This window comes from Podarcis melisellensis, assembly GCF_964234715.1.
Source record: "Podarcis melisellensis genome assembly, chromosome: 1".
Lineage (NCBI taxonomy): Eukaryota > Metazoa > Chordata > Lepidosauria > Squamata > Lacertidae > Podarcis > Podarcis melisellensis.
In genome coordinates this window covers 14,817,037-14,844,014 of record NC_138528.1, presented here as the reverse complement: position 1 = coordinate 14,844,014, position 26,978 = coordinate 14,817,037, and the positions used below count along the sequence as shown (strand labels likewise).

At 46.6% G+C, this 26,978-nt stretch overlaps 1 protein-coding gene across 4 annotated transcripts in view; it reads left to right on the top strand.

Annotated features, from left to right (window-relative positions):
- The window catches only part of AMN (amnion associated transmembrane protein), a 75,889-nt gene extending 51,642 nt beyond the window's left edge, over window positions 1–24,247 (top strand). For 3 of the 4 annotated variants that reach the window (XM_081912357.1, XM_081912355.1, XM_081912356.1), the window contains exons 7-12: window positions 32–140; window positions 9,343–9,425; window positions 10,321–10,501; window positions 13,068–13,230; window positions 21,520–21,640; window positions 23,814–24,247. In XM_081912357.1, coding sequence (XP_081768483.1) covers window positions 32–140; window positions 9,343–9,425; window positions 10,321–10,501; window positions 13,068–13,230; window positions 21,520–21,640; window positions 23,814–23,933 — 777 coding nt within the window. In that variant the 3' untranslated portion in view covers window positions 23,934–24,247. The remainder of the gene's footprint in view (window positions 1–31; window positions 141–9,342; window positions 9,426–10,320; window positions 10,502–13,067; window positions 13,231–21,519; window positions 21,641–23,813) is intronic. The other variant, XM_081912358.1, reaches the window with a different exon arrangement.
- The last annotated feature ends 2,731 nt before the right edge of the window (window positions 24,248–26,978 follow it).

Below are 26,978 nucleotides of genomic sequence, written 5' to 3'. Positions count from 1 at the left end.
TCCCTGAGTAATCTACCTGCTCTTGTTGAAGGACCACGACAGAATCTGCGCTGCCTTGCTCCAGAAGTCTGGGAATCGATGTCCACAGGTGATGTGCAAGGACCCCCTGAAGCCCGTTGGCCATTGCTGTGAAATGTGCGGTAAGTGAAGACCAGCTTTGTTAAGGCTGTTTGCAGGACAGAGGAGCAAATCAGTTCGCCTGCAATTCACTCTGCCAACAGGTGCAATTGCAAGGATTTGGGAAATACAGCATATATTGTATTTTGAATGTAAAAGGCCCTGGGTTCAATCCTTGACATCTCCTGCCTGAGACTCCAAGAGAGTCACTGCCAGTCAATAACCCTAAGCTAGATGAGCCAGTGGTCTGACTCAATACTGAGGTCAGCCTGGATAGCTCAGTTGGTTAGAGCACGGTGGTGATAATGCCAAGGTTGCAGGTTCGAACCCCATATGTGACAGCTGCATATTCCTGCATGTCCAACTCCCAAGAGACTGCGATCTACTGTATTTTTCACTCCATAAGACACACTTTTTTCCTCCTAAAAAGTAAGGGGAAATGTGAGTGCGTCTTATGGAGTGAATGGCGCTGCACAGAGAGGTATAGCTGCGCAGTGTCCCTTCAGCAAAGCAGGAGGAGGAACGGAGACCCTTCTGTTCCTCCTCCCACTTTGCTGAAGGGGCGCTGCGCAACTCTCCCTCTCTGCACAGCAACTGTCCAGCGAAGCCGGAGGAGGAACAGAAGGGAGAACTGCACAGTGCCCCTTCAGCAATGTGCCTGTCCTGGCTTCTGCCTTAGCCGTGCGCAGCCTCTTCGGGCAGTGGGAGCCTTCATCCCTCTGCCCTGAAGAGGCTTGGCGCGGTTATCCCAGAAGCCAGAACAGCCACACGGTATCCCAGAAGCCGGATCCCTCTTGCTGTTCTGGCTTCTGGGATTCAGAATAATTTTTTCTTGTTTTCCTCCTCCCAAAACTAGGTGCGCCTTATGGTCTGGTGCATCTTATGGAGCGAAAAATACGGTACTCCCAATATTAAAAAAACTGACGTTGATCTACCCATTGGAGGGAGGAGGAGCGTGTGTGGGGTGGCGTGGGTGGAAGGTGGCGGCTAACTGGAAGCGGGGAGAGGATTGCCTAGAGTTGTTAAGCTTCTTTTGGGGTGGCGACATTCCTAGCCCTCTTCATTTAATACCGTGATCGACCAAGATCACCCACGATTGACCAGGATCACACCAGGGATTTACCTGTCGATCGCGGTCGACTGCTTGAGCATGTCTGGACTAGATATTCAGGGTGCCTTCCAATTCTATGATTCTATGATATAAGGCAGATTCCTATCTTAGGGCTTATCTACATTACCTTTTGTCCCACTCTTTCTAGGCAGAGGTCTGTGCTTTAACGCTCCGTTTCTGAGGTTTTTCCCCCCACCCCAAGCTTTCCCCATGCAAACCCGCTCTTCTCAGCTGAATCGGAGCAAACGCTACTTGGGGTTTTCTGCAGGTTGATGTTTGCTCCAATTGAGGTTTAAAGAGCGGATTTGGGCAGAGAAAGCTTTGGAGAAAAAGGGCGCCGGGGGGGGGGATGGTGTTTGGAGACAGAGCTTTAAACCTCAGACTGTGCCTGGAAAGAGCCGAGGGAAGCTAAGTGTGGATTAGCCCTTCATGGCAATATGTGTACTGCATCAAAAGTAAAGCTGGAACAGTGGTATGTGTTGAAATTCAGCATAAGTTCAAACTTTTCGCATTTTGAACAGTTGCAGATGTTGCTTTTGAAAATTGACTCGAGGTGAGTTTTGTTTTTTAAGAAAGAAGGGAGCAGGGCTGAGGGACCTTTGACAATGGGAGTCAATAGTAATAATAGTAATTATTATTATTATTCAATTTATATACTGCCCTTCAACAAGAGATCCCAGGGTAGTGTAAACATTAAAAACACATTACAGAACATCAATGAGAAAAACAAAATAAAAAGTTGAAGTTGTAGTCCAGCAAAATCTGGCAGGCTACAGGTTCTCCATCTCCGCTTCAGAATATGATCTCTCTTGGTCTGTGTGTAGGCACATTTCATCAATGGCTACTCTAGTTGGTACCCTCCCTCCTCTCTCTTTTCAGCATCTTTCCTGGGTCCCCATCTGTGTACATACCTGGGGTCTCATCAACAGTTAACTCAGGAGGACTTATAAGTGAAAATATTGAGGGGGGGAATTAGTTAATAATGCAATCCTAGCCATGTTTACTCATAAGTAAGACCCACTGTATGCAGTGGGGCTTACACCCAACTAAGTGTGGATGAATAGCATTGCATCCCGAATTTGAAATTTCAGGAAACATCTTGCAATTAAAAATGGTTAAGTAGCTTTGCATCTTACCCACTATCCCAAGATGTCATGACAGAATGGCAGATTTTAAACACACACAAGTTGATTCTCCTGGCAGCCCCTAACACCGTGAATTTATCAGATTTTAATGGAGATGTGATCCTAGATTTTCCCCATTCTGATACTCAATCCATTACATAACACTCTGCTCTTTTCACATTAGACAACCATCCATCATATGGTAGCTTCTTTAAATTTCTCCAATGGGAGCTCAGACTGTATGGGGAGTCAGTTTATTTGCCGGATGAATTCCTATCTTATCCTTCTTCTTAAAAGCCCCAGCCTGACATTCACAGGATTATCTCATTTTTCCTAAGGAACAATTTTGTGATCTAGGCGAGGGTGAGAGATGAAGGCTATTTCTCCACATTTATCAATATCCTACTCTTTCTCCAAAGAATTCTGGGCATCACACATGGTTCTTTCCCTCTTTTCCTTTCAGCAACAAGTCTGTGGGGTACATTCGGTTGAGATATGATGACTTACCCCAAATCACCCAGTCAGTCAGCTCTGTAGCTGAGTGAGGTTTCAAACTCAATTCTCTCCAGTGAGTTTAATGTAGAGAAATCTGGAAAAGACCCCTTAAGTCCAGGAAACGAGGAAACAGTGACTTTGCCCCATGTCTATGATAAAATCCTCAACCTGGTTTTAGACTACAACTCCCATCACTCCTGATTGATGGGGCTGACGGGAGTTGTAGTCTAAAACCAGGTTGAGGATTTTATCATAGATCTGCCTGTCCTCTCTCCTGCTGAGGCAGTGCCCAGCTCCTGGTAGTCCAAGGCTGGATCTAGACACATGAAAGAAGTGTTTCAGTTAAACGCGTTGCAAACTTTGTATGAGAAATCGGGTAAGCAAAAACAGGACTCTGCAGCGCCACCTGGTGTCACAGTGTTAGAATGTATAAACAATGCATATAAAGCGTTTTTTCTTGGCTAATGTAGCAGAGTCCCAAGTCTGGTAGGCTGGGTCACGACAGACAGAGCTTCATCTTAAACCTAGAGTTGCTAAGTGGCCAGGGGGGAACCGAACTTTGGGCTGCTTTTGCACTATCAGCAACAGCCTGAAATCAGCAGGTGGAAGTTTATCACAGCGTGGAGAACAGACAAGGTGCCTGGTGCGTTGCCTATATCTCATTGTCTATACTGTAATTATCTCAGCCCTGAGCACTAAAGCAGAAGGTTGCGAATTACCAAATTATTTCAGCCCCTGTTTATTGCTAGGAACACATTCCAGCCTATAGCTGGAAATGAGGGCAACTAAAGACAACTGTGCTGGACCTAAATGTAAATGCAATTTAAAAATGAGACATATATATCCAACAGGTTAGTTCCATTTTTTGTTCTTCTTCCTCGTGGTTTTCGTCTGTTAGTTTACCTGGGAGGCAAACGTGGAGGTTTTCTGTACAGTGTTCCTAATTGCCATATGAAAACTGAATGCTTTAGGGGGGCACCATATGCTGCTTAGGCGAGTCTTTTAAAGCAATTAAAATAACATTTTTTCAGAAGCCGCTTTTTTCTTCACCAGGGAAAAACCAATAAACTAATACAGAGCCATGGAGAACATGAAGTTCAGTAGCCTGCCATTGTAGTTCCTCCTGGGTAAAGACATGGCTGGCTGCACCTCTTGAAACACCCACAACCATCAGTTCTTATTGGTAAAACCTATTGGTGTTTCACAACTTTCTGACTAGTTGCAGGACCTTAGCCAGATCTAGCAGAGTAAACGCAGAATCCACGGAAGCAATTGGCGACTTGGCTGCAGACAGGATAGATGAAGCAGGAACCAGGAACTTGTAGTTAGGTGTTTATTATATACAGGAACAGAACACAGATCTTTTGCTAGCTCTCTCTGACACAGCTCACAACTCCTACACTGACACACAGAACTCTGAACCTCTGAACTCTTGAACTAATAGTTAGTAGGTCATTATTTATCACTCCCTTGAGAGAGCTTGACCAATCAGGGAGCGGTAACCATGTCTCTGTTATCACCAGGCAGACTTACTCCTTCAGATTGCCTTCTGGCTGTCTGCCAAACCTTAATTGACTCTGTGTGAGTAGCTGCATGTACACAGTTTCCCAACAGTTCTGTGCCAGGAAAATCCAGGTTTACTCAAACCTATAACTGGCTGGCAAGCAGGCTTTTTGTGCTAAGTTGGCACCATGTTTTTAATAATAATACATTTTTATTTGTACCCCACCCTCCCCAGCCAAAGCTGGGCTCAGAGCGGCTAAAATCATGAAAAGAGGTGATTTTACATTTCTATAAGCAGTGCTGCTTTTTTTTCAAGAAAAAAACTACGGCATGCTGTCTCTTTAGCTGGTTTGGGGGGGGGGTCCACCCCTGGTTCTGATGGAGGTCAAATAAATGCACCTCCATCGCCTCCGAGATTCAGGAGGATGGCTAGAGCAGCTCAGAAGGCCCCTTGAAGAAACCTGTTTGTGTGTGCGACAATAGAGGCCTTGCTGCAAAGCTTAAAGCCTGCCGCTGCTACACGAGATATGGATTAAAGAAAAGGAAATATGAATTGACTCCACCTCACAGCTTGACCAACCAGGGCTAGGAGCGGTTAGGAGCTAGAAGAAGAAGAAGAGTTTGAATTTGATATCCCGCCTTTCACTCCCCTTCAGGAGTCTCAAAGCGGCCAACATTCTCCTTTCCCTTCCTCCCCCACAACAAACACTCTGTGAGGTGAGTGGGGCTGAGAGACTTCACAGAAGTGTGACTGGCCCAAGGTCACCCAGCAGCTGCATGTGGAGGAGCGGAGACGCGAACCCGGTTCCCCAGATTACGAGACTACCGCTCTTAACCACTACACCACACTGGCTCTCACAGCTAGGCGGACTCACAGATCTAAAACTCGCACAAGCTGACCAGCTTCTGTTTTGACTTGAAATGTTTGTTTGGGGCTTGTCAGAAGTATTTAAAAGCAAGACGTAGGCGGGGGGAGCATCGGCCCGCAATGGCACCCAGTTGAGAGGCGCCAGAACTGCACTCTGCCATGCTTCAGCTGAAAAAAGAAGCACTGACTCTAAGCCATGGATGGGGAATCTTTTTCAGCCAGAGAGCCATATGTAACATTTGGTGGCCACGTTCAAGTGATGGATGGGGCCAGAAGCAAAATGGAGTAATGAATATACAGTGGTACCTTGGGTTCTCAAACGTAATCCATTCCAGGAGTCCCTTCGACTCCTGAGATGGTTCCAAAACCAAGGCACAGCTTCCGATTGGCTGCAGGAGCTTCCTGCACTCAATCGGAAGCTGCATCAGTCATTCAGCTTCCGAAAAACGTTGGGAAACCGGAACACTCACTTCCGGGTTTGTGGCATTTGGGAACCGATTTGTTCGTGAACCAAACCGTTCGAGTACCAAGGTACCATTGTACATAGTACAGCAGACTGGTTTCTGCAACACACCCTTCTCTATCCTATCAGAGTTCAAGGATATATTCCACCCAGGGAAAAACATTGAAGAAAGGTGCAAAGTCGGGTTTGTGAGAGCCAAAGCATGGAGAGAAGGGTTGTGGTTTGGAGTCCCAATGGTCTTGGAGGGGCACATTTGGCCCCCTGAGTTTGAGTTTCTGCACCCTTGGTTTAAGCGAACTAAGCATGGATGTTCAGTCTGGGCAGAATTTAGCATATGGGAGTTGGAGCAATGATGTGGTAGGAAGACAGGTCTAATCTGAGAAGTAGTAGTGTGGATATGTGAAGGGGAAAGAATAAGCCGATGCAAGTTGCTCCAGCTGTCTGTAAAACGGTGCCCCTTGCAGAGAGGAAGCCAAGTCCCATTAGCATTGATAGAGCAGCAAATTAAATGGATCAGAGTCCCTGTTAGAACGGACGCAGCAGCATTGACTCTTTCCATGATAACGGCACATTATAGCTGTCTCGCACTTTGCATTGGGTGGGGGCAGAAGACATTGAGACATAGTGTTGGAAACAAAATTTGCCCTTATTCCCTTATGGGGTACACAAGAGCCCTTAGAGTCCTTTGTAGGTTCTCCATCAGTAGCAGAAAATAACAGAGGCCAACCAGAGAATATTGAGAAGCAAAGCAGCTAGTAAGCCTGATCTTTATTAAAGCTGTTGCAACAGGGTGCTCCCCTCACACACAGCGGAGGAGCAGAGGAGGACCCAGAACAAAGGTGTGCCTGCCCTTATATAGACATTTTAAATTCCCTGCCCTGGAGCTCAAGACCACCCCTCCATACATCGTAAATGCATCACAGAAGGGGTGTAACCCAAGACCACCCCCCCCACAAACATCATACCTACATCACAGAGAAGGCGGTCTGCAACAGAAATCTGAGTGCGCTGTTTATCTCCTGTCTGGCAAGTTACCTGATTGCATTTTCTGGGAGTCTGGCCATTCCTTTGAGATGGTAATCACTTAATTTCTGAGACAATGGGAAGGTTCCCTCACCCCCTCCCTCCTGGCAGAGAAACATTTGGTCAGATTGGAGTCAAAACGGTTTCAGGACTGTCTTCCTGTGCTGCTTCAGAAATGTGGTTTATATATTTATGTACGTTTGCTTGGTACATTTATGAACATTTATTATATATATAAGACCTTAAAATTTTATTACAATAGGAAGGTGGCTGATACAGAGTCCATCTAGCTCAGAACTGTCTGCCCTGATTGGCTGTGGCTTTCCAGGTTTCAAGCAGGGGTCTCTCCCTCCTGGCTTCAGCTGAAGATGCCAGGGGTTGATATTTTGCCTGCCAGGTGTGCATGCACATTAATTCACCTCACATGAAGCTGCCTGAAGCTTGGACTGTCCCTTCCTTCTTTTCCACCCTGTGCCCATCTGTCTTGGGCACAGGACTTTGCCAATACCTCCCACCTGATCTATTTACCTGCAGATGCAGTGGAAGCGCACCTGGGACCTTCAAAACATGTTCATCACATATGAACTGTGGAGGCCTCGGCTTCTGCATAGCTTCTAAGATGGTGGCCTTGTAGGCAATTCGTTTGGATAGTTTTGCAGAAATAGCTTGTATAAGAAGGGCCACCTCTACAAATGTGGGGTACGTGTGAGACTGAAGAGTATGCATGCATGGATCTCAAATGCACACAGCCAGTACATTTCCAAGCACAATTCAAAGTGTTGGTGCTGACCTTTAAAGCCCCAAATAGCCTCGGTCCAGCATACCTGAAGGAGCGTCTCCACCTCCATTGTTCTGGCTGGACACTGAGGTCCAGCGCCGAGGGCCTTCTGGTGGTTTTCTCACTGCGAGAAGTGAGGTTACAGGGAACCAGGCAGAGGGCCTTCTTGGTAGTGGCACCTGCCCTGTGGAACATCCTCCCACCAGATGTCAAAGAGAAGAACAACTACCCGACTTTTAGAAGACATCTGAAGGCAGCCCTGTTTAGGGAAGCTTTTCATGTTTAATAGACTATTGTATTTTAATATTTGGTTGGAAGCCGCCCGGAGTGGCTGGGGAAACCCAGCCAGATGGGCGGGGTGTAAATAATAAATTATTATTATTATATTATAATTAGGTGGAGAGCTCTGGAGAGAGCAAAAAGGTATCTAGTGAACCACTTGGCATGATGTAGAGTGATTTATCCAGCCACTCCTCACAGCTACAGCTCATAATGTGTCACCTGCAAGAGATCAGGTAGAAGAAGAAGAGTTTGGATTTGATATCCCGCGGGATATCAAATCCAAACTCTCTTCTTTATCACTACTCTAAGGAGTCTCAAAGCGGCTAACATTCTCCTTTCACTTCCTCCCCCACAACAAACACTCTGTGAGGTGAGTGGGGCTGAGAGACTTCAGAGAAGTGTGAGTGGCCCAAGGTCACCCAGCAGCTGCATGTGGAGGAGCAGAGACGCGAACCCGGTTCACCAGATTACGAGTCCACCGCTCTTAACCACTACACCACACTGGCTCACTGGTAAACTATAGAGAATTGCAGAAGAGTTAAGAACTGCAGCAAGTGAGATATGCTACCTGCTACAGGGCCAAGGGTACTCCAGGCCCCAAGAAGTCTACCTTGGGTTTTAAAAATAAGATTGGTATATATAGCAGAGTTAAAAGCTGGAGAGGTGGAGCTAGCAGTCCCACCAGCCCCCGTTCTGCCACATTCACACATCAAACACACAGAAGTCCCATTGGTAACGAAGAAAAGGTTCTTGCAGTTTCTTCAACATTACGAGGATGGAATTGGATTCTAAGTCTACAAGGTGGGAGTTGGTTAATCATGGCTGCATCGTGAGAATGAGAGAGGGTGGGCAGAGGGGGAATTTGGCCAGAATGTGTATTTTCCCTGACTGTCTGTTAGCCTCAACCCTGCCCTCTGCTGGGCTTAAGCTTACAGCTTACATATATTTAACTTGTGCACATTCAGTTTTATGCGTTGGGGGAAATATAATTTAAAATGGTGCTGAAAAGGGCACACATCTGGGGGGGAGGAAAGGCTTTGGCAATCCCACCTGCCACTGGACCCAATGTGTCTTGACTACAGTGGAAGCTTGTGTTATGTACCGTCCCCCTTCCAAACACTGTGGGTTACAAGCTCTGCTAACCCAGAAGTAGATGCTCCAGTTGCGACTTTTGCCCTGGGATGCGAGCGAAAGTTGTGTGCCGGCAGCACGGCAGCAGCGGGAGGCTCAATTACCGAAAGCACACCTCATGTTACGAGCGGTTTCGGGTTACAAACGGATTGAGTTCGTAACTGGAGGTACCACTGCGTACACAATTTGGGCTTTAGATGCAATCCACGGAGCATAACCCCTGTGTAAGTTGCTGGCTTACTGTATCCAACGATCTAGAAGTGCCAATTAGGATTGTAGGATTGTTCTGGGATTCACAGAGTCATCTAAAAATATGCACCACCCTGTAGCAACCAACTCAGCTGCTAGAGCTATGAATGGCCACCTATAGGTAGGAGGTTCATAGCAATTGCTAAACCAATGGTTATGTTTTCTTGCCTTCTTTCTTTTTTATGTAAAAAACTGCAGGAGCCATCATTTCCTTGGACTATTCTGCTGGTTTTGAGATCGAGGTGTATCAGAACAGAATACTCCACACATTTCTCAGTTTGGTATGTTGTTCTTAGAGCTGCACATGGTTTAAGTGGGGCTGGAGGCCCTCAGTCCACCTGGGAGAAATCAGTATTGCCACTACAAAACAACAACTTGAGAATGGGAAGAGGCCAGAGTCATACGGACCTGACTGATATGCATCCAGCTAACTGCCCCAGCTGACCCACAATTGTTGGTTCTGACTGACTTTGTATATTACCCATCAACAGTACCCTCAGGACACAGAAATGACAAAACATACAACGGAAGTCACATTGTCATCCTACAACAGCTTCAAAATATAGCTAAAGATAAGCAATTAGCAAACATTGAGAATCATTGATCCATAAAATGAAAGCAATAATCAATGTACTATACTATAAAATAAAACAGTATTTTAGATGATAAAAATTAAAAGTAAAAAATTTTCTTACCTGCAATGATGATAGTCATTGCTTGGATAGGGGGCTTTTATCCATTTCCACAGTCACACAATCAATCAATCAATCAATCAATAGCTGAACTAGGATCCACACAGTCACAAAATCAAATTAACTGAAAAAGTCTCAAAACAAAAAACGCAAAATAAATAGCAAAAACAAAAGCACCAAATATAATCTCCAAATATTACCTCAGAACACTGCAATCGGAAACGGAAGGCTTGAATTACAATGGGGGGGACGCAAATTAGCAGCGCAACAGGAAACACAGGGGAACTCAAAACGGAGCACATTCGGCTTCCGATAAAGGGTTCGAAAACCAGAGCACCTACTTCCAGTTTTGCAGTGTTCAGGTTCCAAGTTGTTCATGAACCAAGCTGCTTGAAAACTGAGGTCCCACTGTACAGAGATTCTACTGGGCACACCACAGCAGACATGGTGACTGTGTTCCGTGTGTTGTTTGTGTTTTGCAAAGCCCAAGAACGCAGGAATTCAGGCGGCTGTGTCAAAGGTGCGTGAGCGGCAGACTTACTTGGGAACGCGTAGCTCAGCCTCGTTCATCCAGATTGTACTAGTTGACAACAGGACCGGATCTGAGACTGGGACTCAAGCCGAGCAACTGGCCCAGGACATCGTGAAGGATATAGCAGAGCATGGTAAGGCTTGCCAGCCCCTTGCTGCTTTAGATCCTGGTTCCGTTGGTCTTGTGTGAAGCCTCCAACACTAGGGTAAAGCATTTTGCCCTGGGCAGCAATCTGTGCCTTGACGGTGTGGCAGGGATGTGCGTATTTGTGGCTTTCAGATTCTCTCAAGTTCAGTTTTTCACATTTCTGCATGACTTACAATAATAATTTATAATAATAATTTTGTTATTTATACCCCACCAATCTGGCTGGGTTTCCTCAGCCACTCTGGCCGGCTTACAGTACGTATAAAAACATAGTAAAATATAAGCATTAAAAACTTCCTGATACTGGACTGCCTTCAGATGTCTTCTAGAAGTTGTGTAGTTCTTTATCTCCTTGGCCTCTGCTGGGAGGGCATTCCACAGGGAGGGCGTCACTGCCGAGAAGGCCCTCTGCCTCGTTCCCTGTAACCTCACTTTTCACAGTGAGGGAACCACCAGAAGACCCTCAGAAGAGGACCTCAGTGTCCAGGCTGAGTGATGGTGGTGGAGAGGCTCCTTCAAGTATACTGGGCCGAGGTATGAAATGAGCAAAACAGCAGTGACCCTTTAAAAGTATTACAAGCCAGGAGAGAGAACTCACTGCAAGAAAATGGTTCCATGCTATTATCATGTTTCTGTCCCTTCATGTACTGTATCTCTATAAAAACACAGGCCACACTTCACAAAAGAACCCTTGTTTGTTTCCTCATGAAAACCCACCAGGTGTGAATTTCTCCTTTGGAATATCATTTTGGTTGCCTAACCATTTCTGCAAGCAGTTTCCCCTAAAATAATGCATTGTGTGTGTGATTTTTAGCTAATCTATGTTTTGGTTTTGGGTTGGTTTTTTTGGGCACACTGTCCCCTAATATACACATTTTAGTACACATTATTTGATCAGGGAACTGCATCATGACATTCAATGATTTTTGAATCTTGAAGCATGGCTGTGTTTCGGTTCAGACATTGTTACAGGAAGTGTGAATTAGGTAAAATGCTAACCAAATTGGGTTTAACCCCCATAGCTGTGGAGGGGCCACAGCAGGAGACCTTAGGATCAATCCCTGGTGTCTCCAGGTTAAAGCATCAGGTAACAGGTGATGGGAAAGTCCCTTTGCCAAAGATCTGGGTGAGTGGCTGCCTTGTAGCAGGTCAAATCTAGCCCCGTGCTCTTTATCTGAGCAATACTAGGTGTGACGAACAAAATATTCTGGTTTGTTTTGAGGCAGCCTTCTGCACATCTCCTTCAAGGCCATACACTGAGAGACCACCACAACAGCTGTGTGTGCATAGGAGCATTTCCTGGCTCTGGGGTTGCTCATGCAAAGCTGAGCATGCCAGAGGCAGCACATGAAATATTACTTGAGGCACTACTTCAAATGGACTGTGCAGTCTTTAGCATCCTTCCACTGCGTGGATTGGTCAAGCATTGCTTCTCAGTTTTGCCCTGCCTCCACATCATTTACACACAGCTGGGTTTTGGAACCTAAAAACACAGGGAGCAACTGCCTTAGACCATGGGTAGGCAAACTAAGGCCTGGGGGCCGGATGCGGCCCAATGGCCTTCTAAATCCGGCCCACGAACCATCCAGGAATCAGCGTGTTTTTACATGAATAGAATGTGTGCTTTCCAAGGGAGAGAATGTGGTCCCTTCCAGTTCTATAATTCTATTATTCTACCATGCCCAGAAATCTTTAGGAGAGGCCATGACTGACAATGGTACCTTGGTTCTTAAACTTAATCCGTTCCGGAAGTCTGTTCCAAAACCAAAGCGTTCCAAAACCAAGGTGCGCTTTACCATAGAAAATAATGCAAAACAGATTAATCCATTCCAGACTTTTAAAAACAACCCCTAAAACAGCAATTTAACATGAATCTTACTACCTTAGAAGACCACTGATCCATAAACTGAAAGCAATAATCAATGTACTGTACTATAAAATAAACAAAACAGTATTGTAGATGATACAAATTAGAATTAAAAAACTTTCTTACCTGCACTGATGATAGTCATTGTTTGGATGGGGGGGGGGCTTTTATTCATTTTGCAGTGACCCAATCAATCAATAAATTAATCAATAGCTGAACAATAAAAATAAATAGCAAAAACAAAAGCACCAAATATAATCTCCAAATATCACCTCAGAACACTGCAATGGGAAACGGAAGGCTTGAATTACAATGGGCGGACGCAAATTAGCAGCGCAACAGGAAACACAGGGGGACTAAAAAACGGAGCATATTCGGCTTTCAAAAAAAAGTTCTGAAACCAGAACACCTACTTCTGGTTTTGCAGCGTTCGGGTTCCAAGTTGTTCGTGAACTAAGCTGTTCAAAAACCAAGGTACCACTGTACAGTGCTAATGTGCCCTTGGAAATAACATTGCAGTGGCAGCACCAATTCTGTCTGGTATAAGCAAATCAGCAATAGAAGAATGATGGGGGCAGCAGGTAGAATAGAGTCCTTTGCTGTCTAGCAGAAAATGGATCATTTACTCCATGCAAACTAATTGGACACCTCATCAGGGCGGTAACATTTTGTTTGGCTTTTGCAGGAGTGTCGTTTGGTATTGTGGTGAGGACCCTGCATGCAGCCACTGGCAGTAACCGGAGTACACGAGAGGCTGGTGCTACAATTGCTGGGACAGTCGTTGTTCTGTTCCTTGTCTTGCTGCTCTTGGGAGCTGTTCTGCTACTCTACAGAAAAGGGACTTTAAGGTAACAGGACTGGGCTACATATTCAGTATGTGGTATGGTATTTCGGGAACCGTATGTACCATGGGAGAGCACATATAAATACCCCCTGCAATTTTTTATTTTTTAAAAAAATCCTTGCATGCAGAAAACAAGCATGTCGGGAAGAAGGCAAGGTTGGAATTTTGCCCCTCGGCATGCTAGGTTTTGATAGGTTCTCAGGCCCACCCAGACACACAAGGCAATGTAGTGTCCAGCATTCTCCACCAATCATCAGATCTGTTGCTCTCCCGTTTTGATACGAAAGTTCATCATTCAGTATGAAAACAAAAACTCCCATGGAGCTGGCCTTGTGTCAGGGGTGAGCCAGCAATAAATCACAAGGAGTAAGTGAAGTTAACTCACTATTAGAAGAAACGAGGTCCACTCAGGAGTGTCAGGACTAATGAGCACAGCAACTCTTATTCATAACTCTTGCCCCTATGAGGCAGTTGTGGAGGCTGAAGTTGTGGAGGCTGTGCCTTCCCTGAGCTGCTGAAGTCTCTATCTGAGTCCTTCCCAAGTCATCTGAGACTATGCCAGCGTGCCTGTCTCTGCTTCTCCCTCTTCATACTTCTTCTGGTCCTAGGAGACCAGGGGAGAGGGGAGCCTTCTAAACTAAAAATTCCCAAACGGTATAACATTCCTCATAGGGAAGTTACTCCAACCCTAGAGTGGCTGGGGAAACCCAGTCAAATGGGTGGGGTACAAATAAGAAACATTGTTGTTGTTGTTGTTGTTGTTGCTGCTGCTGCTGCTGTTTTGCGAACCTCTTCCAGCTCTGCAATATCCTCATTGAGTTGACCAGAACTATACACAGTATTCCAAGTGTGATCACACATGGATCTTGAAATATACTCAGAGTCGCAAAGTGATTTCATGCTCTTTATTCAGCTCATAGTGGTGAGGAGGAATGAATGAAAGTCCCCTCAAAGTATCTGCTTTATATACATTATTTACACAATGGGCTGCACATGATTGGCTAATTCTGGAATTCTACTGTAAGCCAATCAGGTTGTGGATTCACTTCTATCTGGAGCATGATTGGGTGGTTCCTGCCAACCAATCATATTGCTGCATTGTTCTAGGACCAATCAGACTGCTGCATTCTGAATCCTATTGTTCTAGGACCAATCAGACTGCTGCCTTTTGGATCCTATTGTTCTAGGACCAATCAGACTGTTGCAGTTTGGATCCTATTCAATTCAGTACATAACACCCCTCCCCTCTAAGTTCCAGTCCTGCCCGGGAGGTCGCATTCATAGTCCTCAATGTACGCCGGCGGCCTACGTGTGCGTTGCGGCCTGAGGTGTTCCCTGGTCCGGGGTTCAGGTTCTGGCTCGTGTTCCAAGGATGCTGGCTGTAATGGGGCTGTTTGGTCTGGTGCAGCCTGCTCACTCAGTCGTAGTTCTGGTTCTGGTGTCCTTTCGGCCTCACGAGTCCTCTCTGTATTTACTGATTCTGCCTCTCCTGCTTGACCCTGCTGCTCTATGGGCCTCACTGCCCCACTGTTCCCTTGGGACTCCCTTGACCTGTCCTCCTCCTTCTGGTTTTCTCCCGGGAATCGTCGCCGTATCTGGTCGCAGTGGTGGCGCCAGCATTGCCCTCCATCTGTTAGCACCTCGTACGACACGGGGCCAGTGACCCTGGTGACTGTGGCGGGTACCCATGCAGGGCCTGCCCCAAAATTCTTTGCGTACACTGGGTCCTGGGCCTCGAAGGTCCGGGGGTTCCTGCCTTCCCCCACCCCTACCACATCCTGAGCTCTATCGGGGTGAAGGCGGTCCAATCTGATTGCAAGGCACCGACCCATTAGTAGTTCAGCGGGGCTCCGGCCAGTCGTTGAGCTGGGGTGCTGTGCTGTGCTAGAAGGAATGTGGCAAGGCGGTACTCCCAATCCCCTTGCGTAATGCGGCGAAGGGTGTCCTTGGTGGTCCGCACCATGCGTTCTGCTTGGCCATTGGTGGCTGGGTGGAATGGTGCCGAACGGATGTGGCGGATGGCGTTCTGCGCTGTGAAGGTTTGGAATTCTCCTGACGTAAATGCAGTCCCATTGTCTGAGACGAGAGTGTCAGGGAGCCCGTGGCAAACAGCCTGTGTAGTACCCGGATGGCTGCGGACGTAGAAGTGGACGGTACCATTGCGACTTCCAGCCATTTGGTGTAGGAGTCCACCACTATGAAGAATGTTTTTGTTACCATAAAGCACCAAAGCTGCTGCAAGTAAAGGCTCTAGCAGCTCAGTCAGCTAAGGCAGCTGCTTGTGGCTGGAAAGCCAGACAGGATGTTTGTGACTGTTGCCATGGGAACCAAGGGGCAGTCCATTCTGTACTGAGCACCGGATGTTAGCTCAGTGTGTGTGTGTCATATGACCCATACTGGAAGTACATGGGTGGAGTTTATTCTAACTGCTGTGGAGTGCAGACATGTTTTCTCTGTACTGATATAAGAGACAGAAATAAAGAATGTAAATAGATTTCTGTCTGCTTCTTTCCCCTCCCTGGGGGACACCAAAGGGGAGAGAGGAAGAACGGTGTGTTCCTCTCACACTTCTGAGAAGAATCGCCGAGACCTCGGCTGCTTATCAGCAGTGGAGCAGCGGGGAGGTCGCCAAGGAATATCTGCCGGTGCCTACGCTGAGAAGGGCACATTCCTCTGACCGAGGCAGAATTCCAACAGTTTTCCCCTGAAAGGGGCCAGCGAAGTCCACATGCAGGCGTGACCATGGTGCTCGGGCGGACTCCCAGGACTGGACTGGGGCCCTTGGGGGATCTGGGCGGGATTCTTGGCAGGCCTGGCAGTGTTTGACCCAGGCCTCTATCTCTCCGTTGATCCCCGGCCACCACACATAACTCCTGGCAAGGGCTTTCATTCTTACTACCCCTGGGTGTGTCTCGTGTAGGGCTGTGAGGACCCTTTTGCGGAGTGGCTGGGGAACAACGACCCTGCTTCCCCATAACAGGCACCCCTTGTGGGCTGACAGTTCATGTTTGTGGGTTGTGTAGCCGGCGAATCCTGGCCCGGGGCTGCTAGAGTGCGCTGCTGTACTCGGTGCACCTCCTCCCTGTCGGATCCTGAGTCGTTGGTGAGGTCTTCGTGGTGGACCCTCGGTTGGGACGGCTGGCTCGGCCGTGCCTCTTGCGTCGACCTCTCGGCAGCTTCTGTTGCCAGGGCCTCCTCCAGAGTGACCTGGAACGTTAGGTTCTTCTTAGCGTAGAGGCGTCGTTGCAGCTTCTCATCCTTCAGGCCACCGACGAGGCGGTCACGAAGCATGTTCTCCAGCTCTGAGAAGTTGCAGAACTGGGCAGCTTGGTGGAGAGAGGTCACAAACCCAGTTATGGTTTCCCCAGGGGCTTGCCGCTTTGCGTAGAAGGCATTTTGACGAGTCACCACTGAGGGCTATGGCGAAAAGTGCCCCTTCAGCTGTTCCATTATTGTTTTGTATGGAACAGTAGTGACGTCTTCAGGTGCAAGGAGAGCCCGGGCGATTTCAAACGTTTCCTCTCCGCAGACGCTGAAGAATATTGCCCTCTTCTTGGCGTCTTCTTCATCGGTGATCCCTTTGGCTTCTAGGAGGAAGGTGAAACGGGAGGCGTACGCTTCCCAGTCTCCAGATGCTGGGTTGAATGGTGAGAAGCTGCTGTCGGTTGCCATTCTGGGTTCCTTGTGTCCCGGAGCTGAAGCCTGGGTACACGGTGCAAGGCAGCGGTGCGGCAGGTGGCGGTGCTGCGGTGCTGTGTGTGGCAGTCAGCTCAGCGGGTTCCCATCCTCGTCGCCAGTGAAATATACTCAGAGTCGCAAAGTGATTTCATGCTCTTTATTCAGCTCATAGTGGTGAGGAGGAATGAATGAAAGTCCCCTCAAAGTGGGCTGCACATGATTGGCTAATTCTGGAATTCTACTGTAAGCCAATCAGGTTGTGGATTCACTTCTATCTGGAGCATGATTGGGTGGTTCCTGCCAACCAATCATATTGCTGCATTGTTCTAGGACCAATCAGACTGCTGCATTCTGAATCCTATTGTTCTAGGACCAATCAGACTGCTGCCTTTTGGATCCTATTGTTCTAGGACCAATCAGACTGTTGCAGTTTGGATCCTATTCAATTCAGTACATAACAGATCTCTATAATGGTATTCTGGCATTGGCAGTTTTGCGCATAGATAATTAAATTTTCTAATTTACATTTCAAAATATTTATTTAAACAACCTTAAATCAATGACTTCCCTTCTTCTCTTTCCGTGGTTCATTTTGCAAGCCATGTTGTTGTTTAGTCGTTTAGTTGTGTCTGACTCTTCGTGACTCCATGGACCAGAGCACGCCAGGCACTCCTGTCTTCCACTGCCTCCTGCAGTTTGGTCAAACTGATGCTGGTAGCTTCGAGAACACTGTCCAACCATCTCATCCTCTGTCGTCCCCTTCTCCTTTTGCCCTCAATCTTTCCCAACATCAGGGTCTTTTCCAGGGAGTCTTCTCTTCTCATGAGGGGGCCAATTTCCTTCAGAATGGATAGGTTTGATCTTCTTGCAGTCCATGGGACTCTCAAGAGTCTCCTCCAGCACCATAATTCAAAAGCATCAATTCTTTGGCAACCAACCTTCTTTAGGGTCCAGCTCTTACTTCCATACATCACTACTGGGAAAACCATAGCTTTAACTATACGGACCTTTGTCTCTGCTTTTTAAGATGCTGTCTAGGTTTTCTATAAGTTTTCTCCCAAAAAGCAGGCATCTTTTAATTTCGTGACTGCTGTCACCATCTGCAGTGATCATGAAACCCAAGAAAGTAAAATCTCTCACTGCCTCCATTTCTTCCCCTTCTATTTGCCAGGAGGTGATGGGCCCAGTGCCCATGATCTTAGTTTTTTGATGTTGAGCTGCAGGCTATATTTTGCTCTCCTCTTTCACCCTCATTAAAAGGTTCTTTAATTCCTCCTCACTTTCTGCCATCAAAGTTGTGTCATCTGCATATCTGAGGTTGTTGATATTTCTTCCGGTGATCTTAATTCCAGCTTAATTGCATACCACACATCCCTACATATTTTGCATGAATTAAACCATTCCATAATCCATTGTTACATCCACCAAAACTTATTTACACTGTTGAATTTGTCTTAATGCTGCCAGCGTTTTTAAATGGAACACAATTTTCACCCATATATTCAGTAAACATTTTCCTGTCTTCTTTGAACATACAGTGGTACCTCGGGTTAAGTACTTAATTTGTTCTGGAGGTCCGTTCTTAACCTGAAACTGTTCTTAAGCTGAAGCACCACTTTAGCTAATGGGGCCTCCTGCTGCTGCTGCGGCGCCGCTGGAGCCTGATTTCTGTTCTTATCCTGAAGCAAAGTTCTTAACCTGAAGCACTATTTCTGGGTTAGCGGAATCTGTAACTTGAAGCGTATGTAGCCCGAGGTACCACTGTACATTCTTCTTGTTCTCTTTGTTGTTGTTGTTGTTTAGTCGTTTAGTCATGTCCAACTCTTCGTGACCCCATGGACCAGAGCACGCCAGGCACTCCTGTCTTCCACTGCCTCCCGCAGTTTGGTCAGATTCATGTTTGTAGCTCCGAGAACACTGTCCAACCGTCTCGTCCTTTGTCGTCCCCTTCTTCTTGTGCCCTCCATCTTTCCCAACATCAGGGTCTTTTCCAGGGAGTCTTCTCTTCTCATGAGGTGGCCAAAGTACTGGAGCCTCAGCTTCACGATCTGTCCTTCCAGTGAGCACTCAGGGCTGATTTCCTTAAGAATGGATACGTTTGATCTTCTTGCAGTCCATGGGACTCTCCAGAGTCTCCTCCAGCACCATAATTCAAAAGCATCAATTCTTCGGCGATCAGCCTTCTTTATGGTCCAGCTCTCACTTCCATACATCACTACTGGGAAAACCATAGCTTTAACTACACGGACCTTTGTTGGCAAGGTGATGTCTCTGCTTTTTAAGATGCTGTTTAGGTTTGTCATCGCTTTTCTCCCAAGAAGCAGGCGTCTTTTAATTTTGTGGCTGCTGTCACCATCTGCTGTGATCATTGAGCCCAAGAAAGTAAAATCTCTCACTGCCTCCATTTCTTTCCCTTCTATTTGCCAGGAGGTGATGGGACCAGTGGCCATGATCTTAGTGTTTTTTTATGTTGAGCTTCATACCATATTTTGCACTCTCCTCTTTCACCCTCATTAAAAGGTTCTTTAATTCCTCCTCACTTTCTGCCATCAAGGTTGTGTCATCTGCATATCTGAGGCTCTTGATATTCTTGTTCTCTTATTCCATGTTAAATCTGCAAGCTCTACATATTCCATCAGTTTATGTTGCCACTCTTCTTTGCTTGGGACCTCACTCATTTTCCAGGGAGTTTTGCTTTCAGTCCTTTCCTAACCATCTCTAGCATGGAATTGGACCCCTTTTCACAGCTTCTGCACAACTCAGTATTGTCTACATGGGCAGTGGCTCTCCAGGGTCTCAGACAGGGATCTCTCCCTTCCCTGGAGATAACTCAGATTGAACCTGGGACCTCCTACATGCAGAGTAGACATGCTAACCATTGACAGACCCCAGATCTTCCTATGCCTATGCTATAGGCAGGAGGCGGGTGGGTGGAGAGAGCTTGCCAGGCAGCCCTTTCCTCTGCCCTAGACTGACCTGCTTGCTCATTGCCATTCTGCCGTTTCAGTAGACTATATAAACACCTGCTGCAGATATCCAGTGGGCGTAGTGGTTGGTCATGGTGCGTGCGTGCCCTTGGCAAGCTTCCAGCTGAAGTCCCAAATGCTCCTTCTATGCGCTCTCAGGGGTAATCTCCCTTCTCGGTGTGTTCCACCAGCTGGCAAACCAATGCGCCATGCTCTGTGCGCTTGGGCTGTTCCTGTTCATTAGTGCTAGCCGTTCGCCCCCCACACACACACACACCAGGCAGCAAAGCTCCTGGGCCTTGCTTGTTTTCCTTGCTAGTGTCAAGCTGATTAGCATTTCCCAGCAATAAAACAGGAGCTTCGTTTAATTTCTAAATAAAACTCCAAACTTCCGTTGCTGAGAATATAGCATGCATTTCCCTGTGGTGTGGATTTGGAAACTGGGTTTTCTATTGAGACAAAATGTCCTCTCTCTCTCCCTCTCCCTCCTTTTTTTTTTTAAAGGCAGGAGGTGTTTGGAGGAAATTTTTTTGTAAATAGAGGATCAGAGCAACCAGGCAAGGAACCTTCCTGTTCTGTGCCTATTTGCATTATCGGTTGTCCTGGGAAAATGTTTTCTTTGAAGTCACTACAGCCTGTTGGTTTGTGACTATAATCAAGTGGTGAGTAAGAGGGTGGATTGAGTTTGAAATGGTCAACAACTCGAGACAAGACAAGGGTCTCTTGACTCATTTTTCTTGATCCCAGGTTAAGCAATCATGTAAGTTATGTGACTGTCGTCATCAATGGTGTTTCAGTTTCATGGTCACTTGTTCAAACATACACACTATATATACACCCAGTGCTTTTGGGGGGGAGGGGGTTGCGCAAGGGTACGTATACCCCTAAACATTTTGTGAATCTAATGGGAGAAGAATCTAAAAAAATTATTGTTTTTAGTTTCTTCTCTAGCACTGTGAATCGTCAGGTCTACAGAGCCTTGGGGGGGGGGGGGAGGAATAGCCAAGAAGCAACTTGACATGAGGGTGGCATGATCAGGTGCAGTAAAGATGAAGCAGATGCAAGAGGCAGGGGTTAGGACAGGGCAAGCTTGCCAGGGAAGGAGTTCTTTTGTAGGGGAAGTGGAAGGGTGACCTCTGTTGGCCTACTGGTGATCTAGAGGTAAGGTAAAGGTAAAGGACCCCTAAACGGTTAAGTCCAGTCAGAGGTGACTATGGGGTTGTGGCGTTCATCTCGCTTTCAGGCTGAGGGAGTTTGTCCACAGACAGCTTTCTGGGTCATGTAGCCAGCAGGACTAAACCGCTTCTGGCACAACGGAACACCGTGACGGAAACCAGAGCACACGGAAATGCCGTTTACCTTCCTGCCACTGTGGTATCTATTCATCTACTTGCACTGGTATGCTTTCGAACTGCAAGGTTGGCAGGAGCTGGAACAGAGCAACAGGAACTCACTCTGTTGCGGGGATTCAAACCGCTGGCCTCAAGAAGCCTCCTTCGGCCAGTGTTCAGTGATGGTGCATAGCTTAAATCTTTGACCATTCCCTGAGTTCAGGGCCTCCAAATGAAACCTCTTATGAGATCAACACAGAATCATAGTATTTCATGGCTGTTGTTTGTGCTGATTTCCAGTCGTTTCTCCTTCTACAGATCTCTCGCGTCCGTTCATTTTACCTCCTTGTGGAGCCGAAAAAGGGACCCGGATCTTTCAGGAGAAACAGCCGACAAGGGGTTTGATAATCCCATTTTCGACACACCATGTGACCCAGGGGTAATAATTCCACCTTTATGTAAATCATCATCTTGCAACAGTAGCTCCTTCTGCATCATCTTAGCACAGAGAGAAGTCTGCTGTGCAAGTCAATGGATCCCAAAAATGAACGGCTATGAAGCTGCACGAATGCCCCGTTGCAGCTTATGTTCATAGCGTAGCTTCCAGTAAAGCCAGGGGATTCTTTTAAATGGCAGCGGGGCGGGGGATGGTTAGATAGTAGCCCTCCCCTCAGGGCAGGGGTCAGCCCCCTTGTATGGTGCAATGCACATTGCATGGCAATGTAGAAATAAATAATGAAATTGTTAAGGCAGGAGAAGAAAGGAGGATTTATATTCCAAGTGTTCAACAAAGATCCTTCTGTGCACCTGGAGGATTCCCCCTAACCACCCCCTTTCTCCTGATTCAGAGACTCCAGAATCCTATAGACTCCTTTCAGTCACTGGGCAAGATGCTAAAATATTTTCTGGTATTTTAGCTAATAGATTGGCAAATATATTACCGTATTTTTTGCTCCATAAGACGCACTTTTTCCCTCCTAAAAAATAAGGGGAGATGTGCGTGCGTCTTATGGAGCGAATGCAGGTGGGAGGCTCTGCTCAGCGTTCCCTTTAAAGAGCCGCATGGAGCTTTTCCCCAAGGAGAGAGAAGGGCCTGATGGGCTGCCCTCTGTCCCTTTCCCCACCTCCCGTAAAAGTCAGCATGGAGCGTGTGTGCGGCTTTTGGGGGCTTTTCCGCAAGGTGGGAGAAGGGCAGCCCATCAGTCCCCTCTCCCTCTTCTGGGAAAAGCCCCCAAGAGCCACACACACACTCCACACGGCTCGTGAAAGGGAGTGCTGAGCAGAGCCTGTATGCATCTCACGAGCCGCGTGGAGCATGTGTGCAGGTTTTTCCCCGAGGAGGGAGAAGGGCAGCCTGTCACAGCCAGGTACCTAGTATAATCCATGCAGGTCAAGCAGGTTTCATTAAGCATAGGCATATAGCAGTTCCTGCATGTAAGATGCCGAATGCGATATATTGAGAAAAATATCCATGTGCAATTGCTTCATTAGATGCTCATAAAGCTTTTGATAAAATGCATGGGAATTATTTGTGCCTACTCCTCTCTCAAAAGAACTTCGATGATGGTTTTCTATTAGCATCACAACCTTTATATACTAATAGCAAGGAAGTAGTTAGGGTTAATGTACCCGACTCTTCCACTCTGTAGATGTACAGAGAGGTACAAAGCAAGGCTGCCCTCTGTCCCTGCTACCTTTCATGTTTGCAATGGAGCCACTCGCAAACGCTGTTCAAAATAATAATAAAATCAACGGCGTTATATGTAACGGTCAATCTTATCCACTCAATTTGCTTGCTGATGAGATAGCTCTGGTGGTCTCTGATCCAGAAGTGTCGCTAGTGGAGGCCATCGGGGAAATTAAAGCATTTGGTAGATTTGACTGGATTGAGAAATAATAAAACAAAATCAGAATGGTTGCATCTGAATGTACCAGTTGATTTACAAGGTGAAATAAGAGAGAAGACAGGCTTTCAGATCTGTCCACAATATATTAAATATCTTGGAATTCACCACCCTTCCACGTTCTTCTTTCCAGCAGTCCAGGCTGGAATATTCCAAAACCCACCAAGCTGTAGATTTAGGACTAAACCACATGTAATGTTGAGCACATCAGCAGCACACCCCCATTTGTTAAAAAGCAGCAATCAGGAGGTATCTTTGATTTAACCATTTACATGCACCACAGTTGCTTTCTGGATTGAACCCCCCCAAGCCAAGAAAGAGTGCAATTGTGAACAGCATGCTTAACACAGCATGCAGTTTGGTCCTTAGAATAAAGCAAAGATTGGGGAAAGGTTTTGTGCAGTATAAGCAACTTTGCATGCATATATATATATATATATATATATATTTGCTTTCGTAAATATATATTTTGCTTTCGTATATATATATATCCCAAGATATCCAGCTTTTCTAAGTGCAGAAGTGGGTTATCGTGCGCAAAGCAAACGAACAGCCTTGAGCATTGCTTTGTGAAACGTAAGTGCTGCGTTGACAATATGGATTCATCTCAACCCATAAGATCGACTTTCTCTTCAAAGGATTTAAGCTCCAGAGTTATATTTTGCACCAGCCGCATTAAACACTCTGGTCTCTCTCTCTCTCTTCTAGGCTTTAGCTGGTGCGTGCTCCGTGGAGGAGGAGGAGGAGGCACCGAAGGAGATGGCGAGCAAAAATAGCGAGCTCTATTACATTAATCCTTTATATGATGAAACGGAACTTTGTGCTTAACATCAAAGCTGTCAGAGGAAGACCATCCTGTCATCCTGTACTTTGCTTGCCGTTTCAACAGCCTCAGCCACTGCGGAGACCAGCTCACCAACGCACGGATCCTGCTCACTTCAGTGGGGACAGTGCAGAGGCATTCCCTGGTGATCGGCCCCCAAAGCTATTTTGACGCCGCCTTGTCTTAAAAATACTGCTTAATTTTCAAATGGGAGAGCATATCAAATTTCTGGGTGGTCCTCATGAAAATCAGAAAGGGTCTGCAAATCTTTTTCTCATCAGTAGTGGAATATGTGTCGTCACTGAATTTCAATAAAGAATGCCTATCGCACTAAAGCAATTAGAGCCTATTTCGTATCATTTGTGCATTGCTATTCCCTCCCATCCTTAAGGGAGAGCAATGAGTGGGATGGCATCACCCAAGAACCTCTCCACCTGCCTGGTGACTGTGGAACGCCCTCCCATCAGTTGTCAAAGAGACAAACAACTACCAGACTTTTAGAAGACATCTGAAGGCAGCCCTCTTTAGGGAAGCTTTTAATGTTTGATGCATTACTGTATTTTGATATTTTGCTGGAAGCCGCCCAAAGTAACTGGGGAAGCCCAGCCAGGTGAGCGGGGTCTAAATAATTTTTTATTATTATTATTATTATTATTATTATTATTATTATTATTATTATTATTCCCCGACAGCTTAGGGTAGGCTTGGGAGTCAAGGGCAGGTGACGTGCCGAATGGCACCCCCCTCAGTGAGGACACCCAGAGGTCCACCCCCCGACCCCCTTCCTACGCCCCTGCTTGCATGCAGAACGTCCCACATTCAAACGCTAATATCTCTGGCTAGGCTGGGGAAGACTCTCTGGCTGAAAACGTGTCATGTTCTCTGCCACTCAGAATAGACACAGTACCGAGCTAGATGGAGCAATAGCCTAGGTCAATATATGGTAGCTTCCTGCATTGCTGGACTTCTAGCTGAACTCACTAGGTTGGAATCTACATTCTCACAGACTTTTGGAACAGTCTCTCTTTTTTAATGATCCTGACCATCAAATTGCTGCCTTGTAGAAAGGCACCTTGAAAGGTGATGAATTCAGGCACACACACCCCCAATGAATTCTCAGTGAGAATTCGCATATTTTCTTCTTCTAGTGCTTCGCTCAGCATTGTCGGGGCTGCATATGCAATCAGGCAGTGATTTGTGTGAACAGGACTGGCACAGATAAGTTTCAATGTCACTTGCTTGTTCCTCTCCTGCTTTTAGAGAGATTATCTAGAGATTTTCTCGGCAGAACTCTTAGCAAGTGCTCCCTTCCTCCTGTCTTTTACTTACGCTCAGATTTTCTCGTTTCATTTTATCGGAGTCTGACATTTGGTCTCATAGCTTCTTTGGGATTCTCCTGACAGTTTTCTGATGCCAGAAGTGAAATACGTTTGCAGAATGAGAAGGTGAAGAGAGGTGAGGTGCAAAGGACCCTGGGTAAGATCACAGACACGTTCACACAGGCAAACCCAGACCTTTAGAACAGGGGTGGGGAAGCCTTCTGAGCCCAAGGACTCAGCGATACAGCTGCAAATAAAACATGTTGTAAAGTGCAATATACAAATGTGACACCAGATGGCAACAGTGAGCTAGGTCAAATTCAATGTATTTTTCAAAACGTTTTTTTTAAAAAAGAATTTTTCTATGTGTGAAGATTCCACCTATGTCTTGCCGTCCATGGTGGGGAACATTTTGAGAGCTGTGGGTCAGTGACAGGAAGGGGCAGGGGGAAATGGGGGCAGAACAGTGTATGTGACTCTTACCTTCACACAATTCATTACTTTCCTGTCATGCAAAGGACACTCAAACTCCTTGACAGGAGCGAGCCAGCAGTAAGTCACGCTGAGCAAGTTGAAGCTGATTCTTTATTAGCAAAAACAGGATCTGCAGAGGAGTGTCAGGTCTAATGAACACAGCAACTCATCTCCGGCAGGTCTTGCCCCCATGAAACCATTGCTGAGATTGAATGCCCCAACCTTCCCACAGCTGCCCTCCTCTCCAGGGTTTTCCTCAAGCAACCTGAGACTAAGCTTGAGTGAAGCTAACTTCTCCTCCGCCCTCTTCATGCCTCTCCTGATTCTGGGAGACCAGGAGGGGGAGGGGAGCTTGTCACAACAGCAGGGGGAAACACCTGTGACTCTCCACCAGCCTGACTCATCTCTGCCTCTTGGTCTCCCTCCTCTCCTGCTTCAGCTTCTGCTCCTGATTCTGGACTGCTCTCTGCCACAGATTCCCCCTGCCCACTTGTTGTTGTTTAATTGTGTCCAACTCTTCATGACCCCATGGACCAGAGCAGGCCAGGCACTCCTGTCTTCCACTGCCTCCCGCAGTTTGGTCAAACTCATGCTGGTAGCTTCGAGAACACTGTCCAACCATCTCAGCCTCTGTCGTCCCCTTCTCCTTGTGCCCTCCATCTTTCCCAACATCAGGGTCTTTTCCAGGGAGTCTTCTCTTCTCATGAGGTGGCCAAAGTATCGGAGCCTCAGCTTCAGGATCTGTCCTTCCAGTGAGCACTCAGGGCTGATTTCCTTCAGAATGGAGAGGTTTGTTCTTCTTGCAGTCCATGGGACTCTCAAGAGTCTCCTCCAGCACCATAATTCAAAAGCATCAATTCTTTGGCGATCGGCCTTCTTTCTGGTCCAGCTCTCACTTTCATATATCACTACTGGGAAAACCATAGCTTCAACTATACAGACCTTTGTTGGCAAGGTGATGTCTCTGCTTTTTGGCTTTTTTTTTGCCCCAGCCCACTAATCTCTGTTATCTCTTCAGTTTATGACAACAACTCCTCCTAGCCTTTCCCTCTTCTCCCTTCGACCACTCATTGTGGCAGGGCAGGGCCTGGCAACACCTACAATCATCCCATCTTATGGTGTTTTCCCAGCGTGATGGATTGGGTGGGAGAGAGAAAGAAAGAGAACATGCATCTAAAATGGTATGCAAGGTATTTGCCCCATTCCTGGAGTTGATTGCTCAGTAATGTTCCTTCACGAAAATGAGAAGGAGAGATC